General features: G+C 34.1%; 2 protein-coding genes across 9 annotated transcripts; one reads left to right on the forward strand and one right to left on the reverse strand.

Annotated features, from left to right (window-relative positions):
* Positions 1-77: 77 nt before the first annotated feature.
* On the reverse strand, positions 78-1,030 carry LOC100142133 (macro domain-containing protein CT2219). The gene is made up of 3 exons (XM_001812546.4): positions 647-1,030; positions 433-601; positions 78-388 (listed from the first exon to the last, which is right to left on the reverse strand). The coding sequence occupies exons 1-3, from the start codon at positions 1,013-1,015 to the stop codon at positions 96-98; spliced, it is 831 nt and encodes a 276-aa protein (XP_001812598.4). The 5' UTR covers positions 1,016-1,030; the 3' UTR covers positions 78-95.
* Positions 1,031-1,335: 305 nt separating this feature from the next.
* LOC100141936 (fibroblast growth factor receptor 4) lies at positions 1,336-11,739 on the forward strand. Of its 8 annotated transcripts, XM_008199476.3 has the most exons (16): positions 1,337-1,820; positions 1,871-1,945; positions 2,280-2,307; positions 2,518-2,796; positions 2,844-2,933; positions 4,689-4,961; positions 5,020-5,115; positions 5,183-5,373; positions 5,422-5,693; positions 5,738-5,913; positions 5,959-6,133; positions 6,180-6,237; positions 6,289-6,448; positions 6,504-6,729; positions 6,777-6,868; positions 10,846-11,739. In XM_008199476.3, exons 2-16 carry the CDS (start codon positions 1,880-1,882, stop codon positions 11,526-11,528), a joined length of 2,865 nt encoding a protein of 954 aa, XP_008197698.1. In that variant the 5' UTR covers positions 1,337-1,820; positions 1,871-1,879; the 3' UTR covers positions 11,529-11,739. The 8 variants fall into 8 exon arrangements, with proteins under 8 accessions (XP_064211269.1, XP_008197698.1, XP_064211270.1 ...); XM_064355199.1 differs by lacking the exon at positions 2,844-2,933 and having other exon boundaries at positions 1,336-1,945; XM_064355200.1 differs by lacking the exon at positions 5,020-5,115 and having other exon boundaries at positions 1,341-1,945; positions 4,689-4,751.
* Positions 11,740-13,732: the final 1,993 nt, after the last annotated feature.

The raw sequence follows: 13,732 nt of genomic DNA on the forward strand, positions 1-13,732 counted from the left end.
CTCTTATTAGTTTTTCCCCCAAAATCACACCTGACTTTGATTTTTTTTTAATAGAGGAAGAAAAAAATAAAAAACAATTAAGTAACACCAAACATTTATTTCAAAGGAAAATACGACTGCAAAACCCCCTCATAAATCACATGATCCTGGTCCAGAAAAATACAAAAAACGACTCTCTCAACCTCGCTGTTTTTTTCCAAAAATTTGCGCACTTCCGAGGCGGCTACATGTGCCGCAGGCTCGTTGGGGTAGTCGTAAATCCCGGTGGAAATGCACGGGAACGCCACAGTTTGCAGTTTCCTCTCTGCCATGATTTTAAGACAGTTTCGGTAGCACTGTTGCAAAAGGCCCGGTTTTTCGCCCCTGGGCCCCACCGTGTGGATCACATCTGCAAGAAAGCGTGAGTCTTCAGCCACCAATGGGCAAACGTACATTTCGCTGGTAGTTTATAGCCCCCAGTTATGACAGCGTCTCCGGTGGGGCACCCATTGAGAGTCTTGCATTCGGCGAGCAAATTGGGGCCAGCGGCCCGGTGGATGGCCCCGTCGACGCCGCCGCCGCCCAGGAGGGACGTGTTGGCGGCGTTCACAATCGCATCAATCTGGAAAATAAATGTACTTTCGGGTGAATTTAAATAATTAAGTACCTCTAAAGTTGTGATGTCGCCCTGGAAAATCGAAACCTTCTTACAGAGAGAGCTATTGAGGGAACTGTCGATTTGGAAGTCGGTCTTTGAAGGGATTTGTGGGGCGAGGGTCGCTTTTTTGGCGTATTCCTCCCAAGTTGGGATGTCTGATATTTGTTTGTATTGCTTTCCGGCGTAGAATTTTCTTTTGGCGTCCAGGGGCATAGACAGAAATTTTTCTTTGTCTTCCTTCCAACCGGCCATTTTTACACTTGCAACACTTGCAAAAGTACGAGTCTTCACCCCAACGGTTATCGCCGTTAGGATTTTTTCACAACAAAACATTTTACAGGTTAGGTTCCCCTTATTCGTAGGCAACCAACAATACATTTTAATACAAAAAAAAAATAAACGCGCGATTGAATTGAATTTATTGTTAATTGCGTTAATATATCATGAGTTTCCACTAAAAACATTACGATTCTTTTTGTAAAAAACACTTGTTTGAAAAAGGGCGCGTTTTCGCATGAAAGGGCCGTTTAGGTAGTGTTTGTTCACTTGATATGTTTACATGATAAGATTATGGATGTAGTCATCTAATGATTACAAAATAAATAGAGGTAAATTATGCTAGCGCCACGGTTGGTCTAATACACACACTTCGCCCTTATTTGCGTAAATAGACTAATTCTTTTAGGGTGAAACCCACAAACCTTATCACAACGATAAGCGCCCTGATACTGCAATAACAAAGTTGTCGGTTCGAGGCTTAGTTTAATTTATCTCCGAAGCGCATTTCGCACGTTAATTGACCAAGCGTGAGCTAATCGCGGAAACTTGTGTTATTTTGATTTGTGTGTGATTAATTCAACACTTAGTTTGAGGATTATATAATTTTTTCGAGTGTGTGTCCGATTCTAAATGGTTTTCGCATCCGTGAATATTGGGCAAGACACATGATTTGATTAGAAATTATAAATCGATAAGATAGCATTGAAAGTTTGTCAAATAAGATGATCGCATGTTCGAGAATAGTTTTTCTCATAAGCCATCTGTGCAATGTGAATCCTAGTCAAAGTTTTCAATTTACCTATAAATCTCCTCAAATTCCTAAACAGTGGTTCTAGACGATTTTATTTTATTTTTATCATGGACTCTTAGACGGGAGTTGTTAGGGTCCAGTCTTTTCCGGAAGGTATTTGCCTCAGCCCACAATTACAAGTCCTCTGTATTTTTGGCTTTTAGCGGTAAAAAATGTGTTTGTTGAAAGTGATATTTGTTATGGTCATGGTAAACCAATTGGAAGCCATCCAAAACAAGGTAGCTATTAATTCATTTCCTTTGCACATAATGTATAACAGCGCGAATCAATCACTAACTTTAAATAACATGCCATCACGAATTTAAATTTCGTTCCGCGGATTAAAAATTGCCCATTTTCAAGCATAAGCAAACAATCGATTATGTAATTATGCTGATTGGTGGAGTTATTCACGCGGGGAAGCACTCGGAAAGCAATGAGGCGCAATATGATTGACTGATAGATCCGATATGAACCGCCGCATTATATCAAATGGAAATAATTATTTTAAAAATATGCCGCCATATGGCGCGCGATAAATCCTATTAATTCAGCAAATTTATTATTTTACAGGCAACGGCTGATAACACCTCAGCGACAGGTAAGAATTTCTCGAATTCATAATCTCTTAAAACCAATATAAATTTATCACGTTTTCAAAATATTTATCTTTTATACATGTACGTACACAGAATTTTCGCACTTATTAACGACGTTCACACGTCTATCAAAGGTCGAACTGACCACTAAAACAAACAGAATTAAATAAGCAAACACCTCGTTTCATGTATTTCAAGGAATTATTTTTTAGAAATAATTAACAATAACACCTCTGCCCCCGCGCTCGAATGTGATGCTCTAAAGGCGACAGGATGCCTGGATGGAACGAATCTTAATCTAAGTCTAACTTATTGGCACCCCACTAAAAAACCCATGAAATGGCTAGTTAACACTGTAGGATCAAACAGCTATTGTAACCAAGCTAGAATTATCAATAATTTTTTAATTGTTGACACGAGCTATATTAATTCTTCCTGTATTTACAATATTTCAACGATTGAGCCAGACGTTCCGCATTTTCTGATAAAAGGTAAATATTTATAAGGTGTCCTGTTTGTGTTAATTTCTGAATCGTAGACTCGAGTTTCAAAGAAATGGACGTGGCAAATTGCCCCAAAAAAACGGAATTTTGCGTCAGTGTCGGCGATACTTTTAGCACGAGTCTAGGTATACACATGTGACATTTTTTTGTATTGCTATCTATATTTTGAAATTAAGTAGCGTCTCGGCTATTCAACAAATGTCCCAAAAAATTCCAGTTCAAATTTTCATTTATTTTGAAAAAAAAAATGCAAAATTGGAGTGATCCTAACCGTTATTCACTGAATGTAAATAAGGATATCTAAAGGTTAGGATACGAAACGAAGTACAAATAAAACGTTCCCGTTCCCGATAGTTCCGTTAATGCCGCCAGAAAGCGCAGTTGTTGCATTACCATCGTTTTCAGAGCGATAAATTTGAAAAAAATGGTTGAATTTCGAAAACAGTTAACACAACAAATAAGAAAAATAGAGACAGAGAGAGCATTAAATTCTCAATAGTAAAATTTTTATCGTTTCATCGTAAACTATATTTAATTTTTTTTTTAACTTTTACCAATTTGCACTCTGACTCATATTTTTCAAAACGCTGCAAATACGGTTACAGATGCAAGAAAAATGTTAGGGAAAAAAGTTGTAGAGAATTAAATTTCCTACAAAAAAGTCTGCGACACCATATTCCTATCTTCAACCATTTAGGCCCCAAAGTCGTTCAAAGACGCTCAAGTGGCGCATTTACTTCACTTCACCGGTGCTCGAGTGTTGGAAAGTTAATTTATACCTAAACCGTTGCAGATAGAAATATGCTGTCACATACTTTTTTGTAGAAAATTTAATCCTCTACAATTTTGTTCCTTACATTTTTTTTATATCATCAACCGTATTCGTAGCGTTCGCAAAAATATAAAGTAGTACGCAAATTGATAATTTTTTGCGCACCGTCGTATATTTATCAAAACGCTGGGAATACGGTTAAAGATACAAAAAAAGTGTAAAGAACAAAGTTGTAGAGAATTAAATTTCCTACAAAAAAGTCTGCGACACCATATTCCTATCTTCAACCATTTAGGTCCCAAAGTCGTTCAAAGACGCTCAAGTGACGCATTTACTTTACTTCACCGGTGGTCGAGTATTGGAAAGTTAATTTATACCTAAACCGTTGAAGATAGAAATATGGTGTCGCGGACTTTTTTGTAGAAAATTTAATCCTCTACAATTTTGTTCTTTACATTTTTTTTATATCTTCAACCGTATTCGTAGCGTTCGCAAAAATATAAAGTAGTACGCAAACTGATAATTTTTTGCGCACCGTCGTATATTTATCAAAACGTTGGGAATACGGTTGAAGATACAAAACAAGTGTAAAGAACAAAGTTGTAGAGAATTAAATTTCCTATAAAAAAGTCTGCAACACCATATTTCTATCTTCAACGGTTTAGGTATAAATTAAGTTTTCGTTACTTGACCACCAGTAAAATTAAAAAATACGTGCTTCAACGTCTTTGAACGTCTTTAGGGCCTAAACCGGTAAGAATAAAGATGTGGTCACGGACTTTTTTTTAAAGAAATTTAACCCTCTACAAATTTCATCCAAACATTGTTCTTGTATCTTCAACCGTATTTCCAGCGTCATAAAAAATACGGGAGAAAGCGCAAATTTTTAATAAATAAATAAAGAAATATTTTTTTTCTCACAAGTCATGAGTTTTCCTCATTTCTGCACTTTTTTCCAAGTAATTAGTGAATTGGTTGAATTTAACTGAATTTAAAACGATTTGACGCAAAAATCCTGCGATTTTGTACTTCGTTTCGTCTCCTAAATTATAGTCCTCCGTATATGTGAAACATAAAAATAAACAAACATCACCTAAGTTTTTTTTAGGAATATTTAACACAACCACCCTTCCGCCTCCACTCGTATGTGAATTAAAAGCGACAGGATGTGGTAATGGAACTAATATTACTCTTAATTTAGCTTGGAACCACCTGTTACCTGAAATGCCAAGTAATTGGGTAGTTCGTAGGATAGAACCACCAAACTGTCCTAAAGTTAGAGTATTCAATAATTCATTAAGTATTGATACCGCCTATATTAATTCTTCTTGTATTTATGACATTACAACAGTCGGTAAAGAATTCATTTCACATATAGAAGGTAACTTTCCCATAACGCGAGCTCTGATAATCCCAGTTTCATTGTTATGTAATCCTAGGATCGGTATTCAAAGAAATGGGCATGGAGTCATGTCCCAAGAAAAAAGAAACGTGTATCACTATCAATAGCAATGATAATTTTAATATAAGCTCAGGTATCCATCCATTATCATAACATACATTTCCATGCCATTCAGTATAAATCAATGCCACCTGTTTTAGGAGAAAAGTGTCCCTACTTACACAACTATTCCATAAATGCGATGGTGAACAACAGAACGAACATCCCGTACATTTATTTGAACGTAAGTTTGGATCTTGTTGATGCAAACAGCGACAAAATCGAGATCCATGTGAAGTCAAGACATAGGAACAGTTGCGGATTCATGTATGACAACTTCCACGACGCCGATGTGAGTCTCCAGTCAAATAAAACCCAAAATCACTTTTTAAAACTTCAGCACGAAATTATCATACCGAAGGCATTGCCGGTTAGCGACATTACACCCGAGTGCGAGCTTGAGATCTTGATGTCCTTCCCCAACGCTGATTCCTGCACCGTCTCATACAAAGTACCAGAAATCCCAGGTTTCTGCTACGAGATGCTCAACCCAACTTCGAAAATTTTAAGCGTGGAGCCACTTTACGACAACCAGTTTAAAATTCTCTGGGACCCTGGCACCAAAGCCAGGAACAACCAGTCCTATTACCTGAAAAAAGTCAACTTTTTTTAGTAAGTAAGCCGGGGTTTTGAAGCTAGTTAAGTGGGAGTTTCAGCTTAGCTACGGAAACGCCTTCGATGCCCAGTGAAGTCGAGTTTGTTGGAAAACCAGACCTGGAGGCACACACAGCTACGGTGGTTATGAAGCTTTTTGAGAATGACAATTACACGCTGCAGGGGATTTTCACCAATAATTACACCTGTTTACACCAAGCCGAATTTTACTTCACAGGTAACGGTTTTCCGAAACTCAACTCTCGTTTATGATTTACGTTAGCTCCTCCTCGCCGAAGCTTACATCTGGTGTTTTTTACCCTTCTGACCAGCGTTCTAGTCGTGATGACTTTCCTGCATAAGCGTATTTTGCGGTATGCGAAAAAGTTGCTAGGGCTGGTAATCCCAAGATACAGGAACATAACTCACCGAGAGAATTTTGATTTACAACCGTTGCAGTAAGTAGTATTGTAGCAAAAATCATCTTCTATTATTTTTTCACAGAAGTGGGAACCTTGTTCACATGAGCATCAACACTCAATACACTCCAATCGAATTTTTGGTGAGTGAATTTTTAGATAATAATTGCCAGTTTTTTATATTTGTGTTACAGAGAGGCGATTTCGACGAATTCGAATTCCCCCGGAACAAGATAATCATTAAGGAAATCCTCGGAACTGGAGCTTTTGGCCGAGTGTATTCAGCCAAAGCTCTGGGAATTGGCGGAAGTGAGGGTTACCAAATGGTGGCGGTTAAAACGTTAGGGGAAGGAGGTGGTTAACTAATAATAAATTTTGTCCCCAATTCAATTTTTATGATTACACTTAGAGCAAATAACAAGAGAGGCAGCCGATGATTTCAAGTCGGAAATTGAGATATTCAAAAAAATTGGTAAGCACCCCAATATTGTGTCGCTCCTGGGTTGTTGTACTGTGGAAGCACCCTGTATGATGATAATGGAGTTGGTGCCGTGTGGCGACCTCAAGAAATATCTTGTGGAGTTGCGGGAACAATGGTTTGCGGAAAAAAATAAACAAGTGTTTTTTCCCCCAGAGTACGTATGAAAAAATCAAAAATTTTAATTTAATAAATTAAAAATAGGAACGACAATAGTGATGGGGCATATATTGAACCATCGAGCCCTACCAGTGTTAATTCTATAACCACAAGCAGGTTACCATCGACTTCCGAAAGTAAGTTAAAAGATAGTAATTGAAAATGATCAATTTTATCGAGAATTTATGGAAAAATAGATTAGATAGCAGTGGCACCACTGGGGCCACTGGTTTTTCCAAAACAAACAGTCAAATAAATAAGACTGTTAGGTTCAAGTTTAATCTTACTTACGCAGCTTCTAAAATTGATTACTTACAATTATTATTATCTAATCTTATCAAAGAAAAAATATTTTTTGATATCAATTTATTTAATCCCTTACGAAACAATTTTTACAGAAATTTTCATTGACTGATTTTTACACTAATCATGCTGCTATCACAGACAAACGAGTGGCTTATTTTATATCAATTTAATTTATATTTTAATTTTAATGATTAATGATTTAATAATGCTTTGAACTTGTCTTTTAATATGCGTAGAAAGTATACAGGGTCTCTCAAAATTGATGCTTGTGTTGTATTCCTAGAAGGAAAACGCAAAGTTGCTACAATTTTGCTTGAATCCCAGTCTACGACCTAATTCATTTTGACGCCAAAGTTATTTTTCCCTAGAATTAACAAGTAGAAAATAAAATAGAAAATTGTAAAATAAATATTTGAATGAATAGCTAATTTTAAACATCCTGCGCCAAATTTGTTTCAAATTTAATTAAAAAATTGTATAAGTTGAAGTTTAACAAAACAAATCTTATTAGCTGATTCATTTTCGTCATACTATATTGTTGTATGTGCGTAGTAAATACATGAAATATTTTTGATATGAGGTATTTTATTAGATAACATTTGCAAATTTTTTTTGAACATCCGCCTGATAGTTTTATCTAAACCATTCAATAACCCTCAATATTTTCGAAAGCCAAAAATAACACGTCGAGAAAATGGCCAAATTCTCAAAGGTTTTTGAGTTATGATTTTTTTCAATTTTTGTTTTTTTTTTTTGTAATTTTCTCGAAAATTATTAATCGGAAAACAATGATTCATTTTCAAAAAAATAGAACAATAAAAACTTTATAGCGTTACGTCTATAGCTTCTGGACTTATGGCCCGATGAATATCAAAAACATACTGATATACTCACACACATTCAAACGTTGATTACGGCAAATCTATTCGAAAAAGTAAAACAACGTTGATGTAAACCAATGTAGAAAGGCTTGAGAAATCGATTGGCGTCGAGAAAATTGCCAAATTTTTAATACTTTTTAAGTTATGATTTTTTTTTCAATGTTTGCTTTGTTTTCTTTTTTTTCCTCGAAAACTATTTATCGGAGAACAATCATTTAAAAAAATTATAAAAAAAATTCAACAATAATAAATTTAATGGAGTTTCGTGTAAAATTATTGCCCGATGAATGTTAAAAACATGTTGAAATATTCACATTCATTTTTCAAGAGTCGACTGCGACAAATACCGGGTGCTCAAAAACCGGCGCACCAACTCAATGGAGTGTGGTAAAGAGTTCCTCACATAAAAAGGTAAAAATAGTAAAAAAAATCTTTGCATTAAAGTTATTGATAAATAACGAAATTTAAATAAATGATATGTGGCAACGTTGTCTAACAGTCGTGATCGCAAAAGAATTTGATCAACAATAAAAATAAATTATTTTTGAAACGGTTTCCTAGGAAATAATTTCCAGTGTTGGCACATCTACAAACTGTGATTTTTTTGATAAATTATAATTTTTTTAAATTAAAAAAACTGCTAAAGTCTGATGGGAAATTTAAAAATAGTTATTCATCGTTGTGTTGGGAAACGATTACTTAGTGTGAAACAGAAACATTAAAAAATAATGAAAACTGAAAAAGTTAACAAAATAAGTTTGTAGCTCCAGATTTTTTAAAATATGACTTTAGAAATTTTTTCAAGATTTTTCCTGTGATCTACACATGCTTCTCAACAACGTACCACTGAGTTGGTGCGCCAGTTTTTGAGCACCCTGTATAGAACTATTGTTGAAATGATCTTTTTTTACATTATTTTATATAACTTAAAAAGTATTATTATTATTATTATTATTATTATTATTATTATTATTATTATTATTATACAGGGTTATTCATATTTGTGAGACAAAAAATAAACCTCAAAAAGGACCTATAAAATGATGCTAATTGAGATTATAAGTCGTGTCCTATCGAAACTGGTAAGAATTTTACAGCCCTGGGAAGTAGGGGTATGGAAAGACGTTTTTGCACCATAACTTTGGAATCATTTGACCAAATATTACAAAACTTGGTAGACTTACTAAAGAGAACATGCCTTTTAATCTGGTAATTATGAAAACCGGATACATCCACCCAGTTTCCGGTTGCAGCATTTCCGGGTCACATTTTTTGTGTTTTTCTAATTTTTTGCCCTCTTAACACTACTTTTTTATTGCCTAAATCGATAGAGTAATCAATTGCGAATAAAAAAGGTATAACCTTTTACACCGCTAAAATGCACCATTTAATAGTTATTTTAATTTAAACAGAGGCATGCACTTGACCAAAATCAAAAAAGTATAAATTTTGAGCAGACGATATCCGTAGCAACGAAAGTGCATCTGCACTCAAAGCGCTGTCAAGTCCTGTCAGACACTTGTCAACTTTAACTTTGGACAATTTGGGGCTCTAATTGAAAATATTTAATAAAAGGGTTTAGTTCAGTCTCTTAATCTAACCTACAATAAATTTAAACCAATCTGGTAGCATTTTTCACTGATTAATTCACCGAAAATTCACAAAAAAAGTCTTAGTCGGTACCTGATTATTTGTTCCTTTTATTTTATATATACCTTTTTTATTCGCAATTGATTACTCTATCGATTCAGGCAATAAAAAAGTAGTGTTAAGAGGGCAAAAAATTAGAAAAACACAAAAAATGTGACCCGGAAATGCTGCAACCGGAAACTGGATGGATGTATCCGGTTTTCATAATTACCAGATTAAAAGGCATGTTCTCTTTAGTAAGTCTACCAAGTTTTGTAATATTTGGTCAAATGATTCCAAAGTTATGGTGCAAAAACGTCTTTCCATACCCCTACTTCCCAGGGCTGTAAAATTCTTATCAGTTTCGATAGGACACGACTTATAATCTCAATTAGCATCATTTTATAGGTCCTTTTTGAGGTTCATTTTTTGTCGCACAAATATGAATAACCCTGTATAAAGTTATTATAAAATACTGTGGACAGATGTATAGACTTCCTACTCGTAACCTATATTACAAAATCGATTAACAAATATTTTTTTATTTATTCTTTTCTTCGAATATTTCTGAGATAAAGCTTAATATATTTGTGCAAGAACTGTAAAAATAAATGTGTTATAAACAAAAGTTTACTCAGTGAATCACTATTAAGCAAATACTGGGCGAGTCTGCCAAAAGTATGTTTTTACTGTACTCAGAAACCATGATAATCACTTAAGATTCAAAGTTTGCTATTAAATACCCATGTATCTTACTACAATTTCTTACAACAAACATTATTTCTTTAATACTGAGTCGCTGATAATAATTTTTATTTCCTTATTATAGCTTCTGATATATTCTGAAACATTGATGCTTATGTATTGTTTTGTGAAAAAATTACGTAAAAGAATAGTCGCTAGCCCTAAAGGAATTCAACTTAAAAAAAACTTTATTTTAAATTCGTAATTAATATGAGATTTACAAACAAATAGCAACTAAATTTATTTGAACACTGTAAAAATAAAAAAAACACACATTTGAAGAAGCTATCAGTTGAAAATACTTTGCCTACTTTCTTCAATCTTCTAATTTTTTAAAAAATTGAAGAAATCAAAACACCATTTTTTTACTTCTTATCTGGAACTACTTTCTGCAATTCCTGCTTAAAATAAAATTTGGATTTAATTTTACGATTTTCAGATGTGTAATAATTCTGTTTCTTCCTTAATTTTATGATTTAATAATAATTCATGTAGTGAGTAGCTGACAAATAATATTTTCTAGCTCAAGCCCTTAAAAAATATTCTTCTTTTAGCTGTCTTTACGAATCTGGAGGACCCCATGACGCCCCTCCTCGAGCATAACCAGCAGGCCCTTCAGAAGGTTTTGGACCACAAGGAGCTCCAGAACTTCGCCCTGCAAATCGCGCGGGGAATGGCCCATCTGGAGAAGATCTCCATCACCCACCGCGACCTCGCCGCTCGCAACATCCTAATCAACGAGTTCAAAACTTTGAAAATCTCCGACTTCGGACTGTCCCGAACCGGGGTGTACATCAACCAAAGGACGAAAAAACTCCCCCTGCGCTGGATGGCTCTGGAAGCCATCACCGAGCAGAAGTACGACAGTAGAAGTGACGTTTGGTCTTTCGGTGTAGTGTTGTGGGAGATTGGCACACTTGGTGCGTTCCCGTACGAAAAAGTGCCCGATTCGATGATTCTGCACTTCCTGCAGATGGGGCGGAGGCTGGAAAGGCCGGAGATCTGCACTGATGAACTTTATTCGCTGATGAGGCAGTGCTGGGCCACGGACCCGAGTCAAAGGCCCACGTTTAGAGAACTGGAGAGTGCGCTGGATGTTAAGGCGAAGAAGGTTTACGTGAACTTTGACCAACTTAATCCGTCTTATGTTTTTCCGCCGAGTGATGCGCGTGTGGTGAAAGGGGTGCCCATTGTTATTAATCCGAGGATAATTCAGGAGGAAGAAGAGGGAACTTGATGATAATAAAATTATCGTGATGTGTGATATTTCAAAATTAAACGCACTTTGTTTATTTATTTCGTAAAGTTAAGGCACCCACTCGTATTTGCCATTTTTCACGCGAAAAAAGACGAATTTCTGTTGAAAATAAATAATTTATTGTGCTTTGTTTTTTCTATGAAAAAATACATGTTTTCCATTATTAATAAATTGATTTTCATTTTAACAATTATTTTATTTACAAAATAAAACAGCTACTTCTTTTTAAAAATTCACTAGCCACATTGTTGTCGGAACATACCTAAGTGTCGTGCATTTTAATTAAGTTTAGTATTTTGTAAATCTATTTTTTACAATTGTCCAACAAACGCGTGTTTAGACATTCAATTCAGTAATCATTACGTTTTTTCACTTTTTTTACTGTTTTAGATTTAAAAAGTAGATAAAAACTCACGTCAACAGTTTAAAAAAAAATATAAAACACCCTGCCTATCTGTAAAATTGATGTAAAACTGTATTATTTACTCTCTTTAGAAGTTTGTTCTATTATAGGCCTCTTTAGAACAACGTTTTTTTAAGAACTTTACACTGTTTTATAAAAGAAAAAAGTTTGCATACTTACAATTTAAAAATCAAATATTTCAGACGTTGTTATTGATGGAACAAACGAATTATAACTACTTAAGATGTTACACTTTATTTTTTAAGGATTTTGATTTGTTTATAATTTTCTGAAACTTCACAATAAATAAAATTATTTTTAAAAATAAGCCAATGCAATTAAAACAAATTAAAAAAACAAAATTAAACCTTTTGCGATTTCATTAATTGATGATTATATTTTTAGATAATTTCAGTCCTTTCTGGAAAACTGTCCAAATCTACATACTTCAGTTTCATTTAAACACAAAATCATTTGTAGTTGACAATAAAACTAAATGTTTCAAGAAAGTAATTTTCAAAAAACTTAAAATATCTGGGTCTACAAAAATAAAGTCTTTATACAGGGTGCTCAAAAACTGGCGCACCAACTCAGTGGTACGTTGTTGAGAAGCAAGTGTAGATCACGGGAAAAATCTTAAAAAAATTCCTAATGTTTATTTTAAAAAATCTGGAACAAACTTATTTTGCTAACTTTCTCAATTTTTATTATTTTTTAATGTTTCTATGTTTCGCATCAAGTAATTGTTCCCTAACAAAACGATGAATAATTATTTTTAAATTTACTATCAGATCTTAGCAGTTTTTTTAATTTAAAAAAATTAAATTCATCAAAAAATCACAGTTTGTAGATGTGGCAACGCTGGGAACTATTTCCTAGGAAACCGTTTCAAAAATAATTATTTTTATTGTTGATCAAATTCTATTGCGATCACGACTGATAGGCAACGTTGCCACATATCATTTATTTAAAATTCGTTATTGATCAATAACTTTAACACAAAGAAATTTTTTACTATTTTTACCTTTATGTGTAAGCAATTCTCTACCACACTCCGTTGAGTTGGTGCGCAGATTTTTGAGCACCCGGTATTTGCTACTTGACGTCGGTATTTTATTGGTTTAGAAATTCTTGTTCCATAAAATGTTGTGTCATCGCAATCCTTAGATAATTCTTTCACGTTTTAATAAAAGATTCTTCGTGACATTCTTGACATATTGTATAACTGTTTTAAATTTTACAATAACTGAATTAGAAAGTGAAAAAAGTTAAAATGAAGACAAAAATTAAAATATTTTTTCAGAAGCAAGTAGACAAATAATTAAAATATACAAATATAGATATAAAGTGGATATTTAATTCGTTGTTAAAAGTTAACAACGCGAGCGGACCAACCAAATTGCTTCAATTTGGTCACGTGATCAGTTAATCACGCATTTAATTGCAGGTTATATAATAAAAAGATATACAGACTGATCCAGAAATACTGAGTCTGTTGGCAACACTGGACCTAAATTTTTAAGGATACCAATGGAGTACGCTTTCAGTTAACAACAATTTAACATTCTTGTGGGGTTGTACGTCAAATAATTGTCAAGAAATTTCGAATTCGGTTGCAATGTTACAAATTACGAGCACTAATACTTTCAAATGTGTTGCCAACAGACTCAGTATTTTTGGATCAGTCTGTAATATAAAGATATAATAAAAAGACATTAAGAACCGGTTTATAGAAGCGTCATTAATTTAATTCGCAATTAAAAAAAAAATTAGCTGATCA

This window comes from Tribolium castaneum, chromosome 2 (genome assembly GCF_031307605.1).
Source record: "Tribolium castaneum strain GA2 chromosome 2, icTriCast1.1, whole genome shotgun sequence".
Lineage (NCBI taxonomy): Eukaryota > Metazoa > Arthropoda > Insecta > Coleoptera > Tenebrionidae > Tribolium > Tribolium castaneum.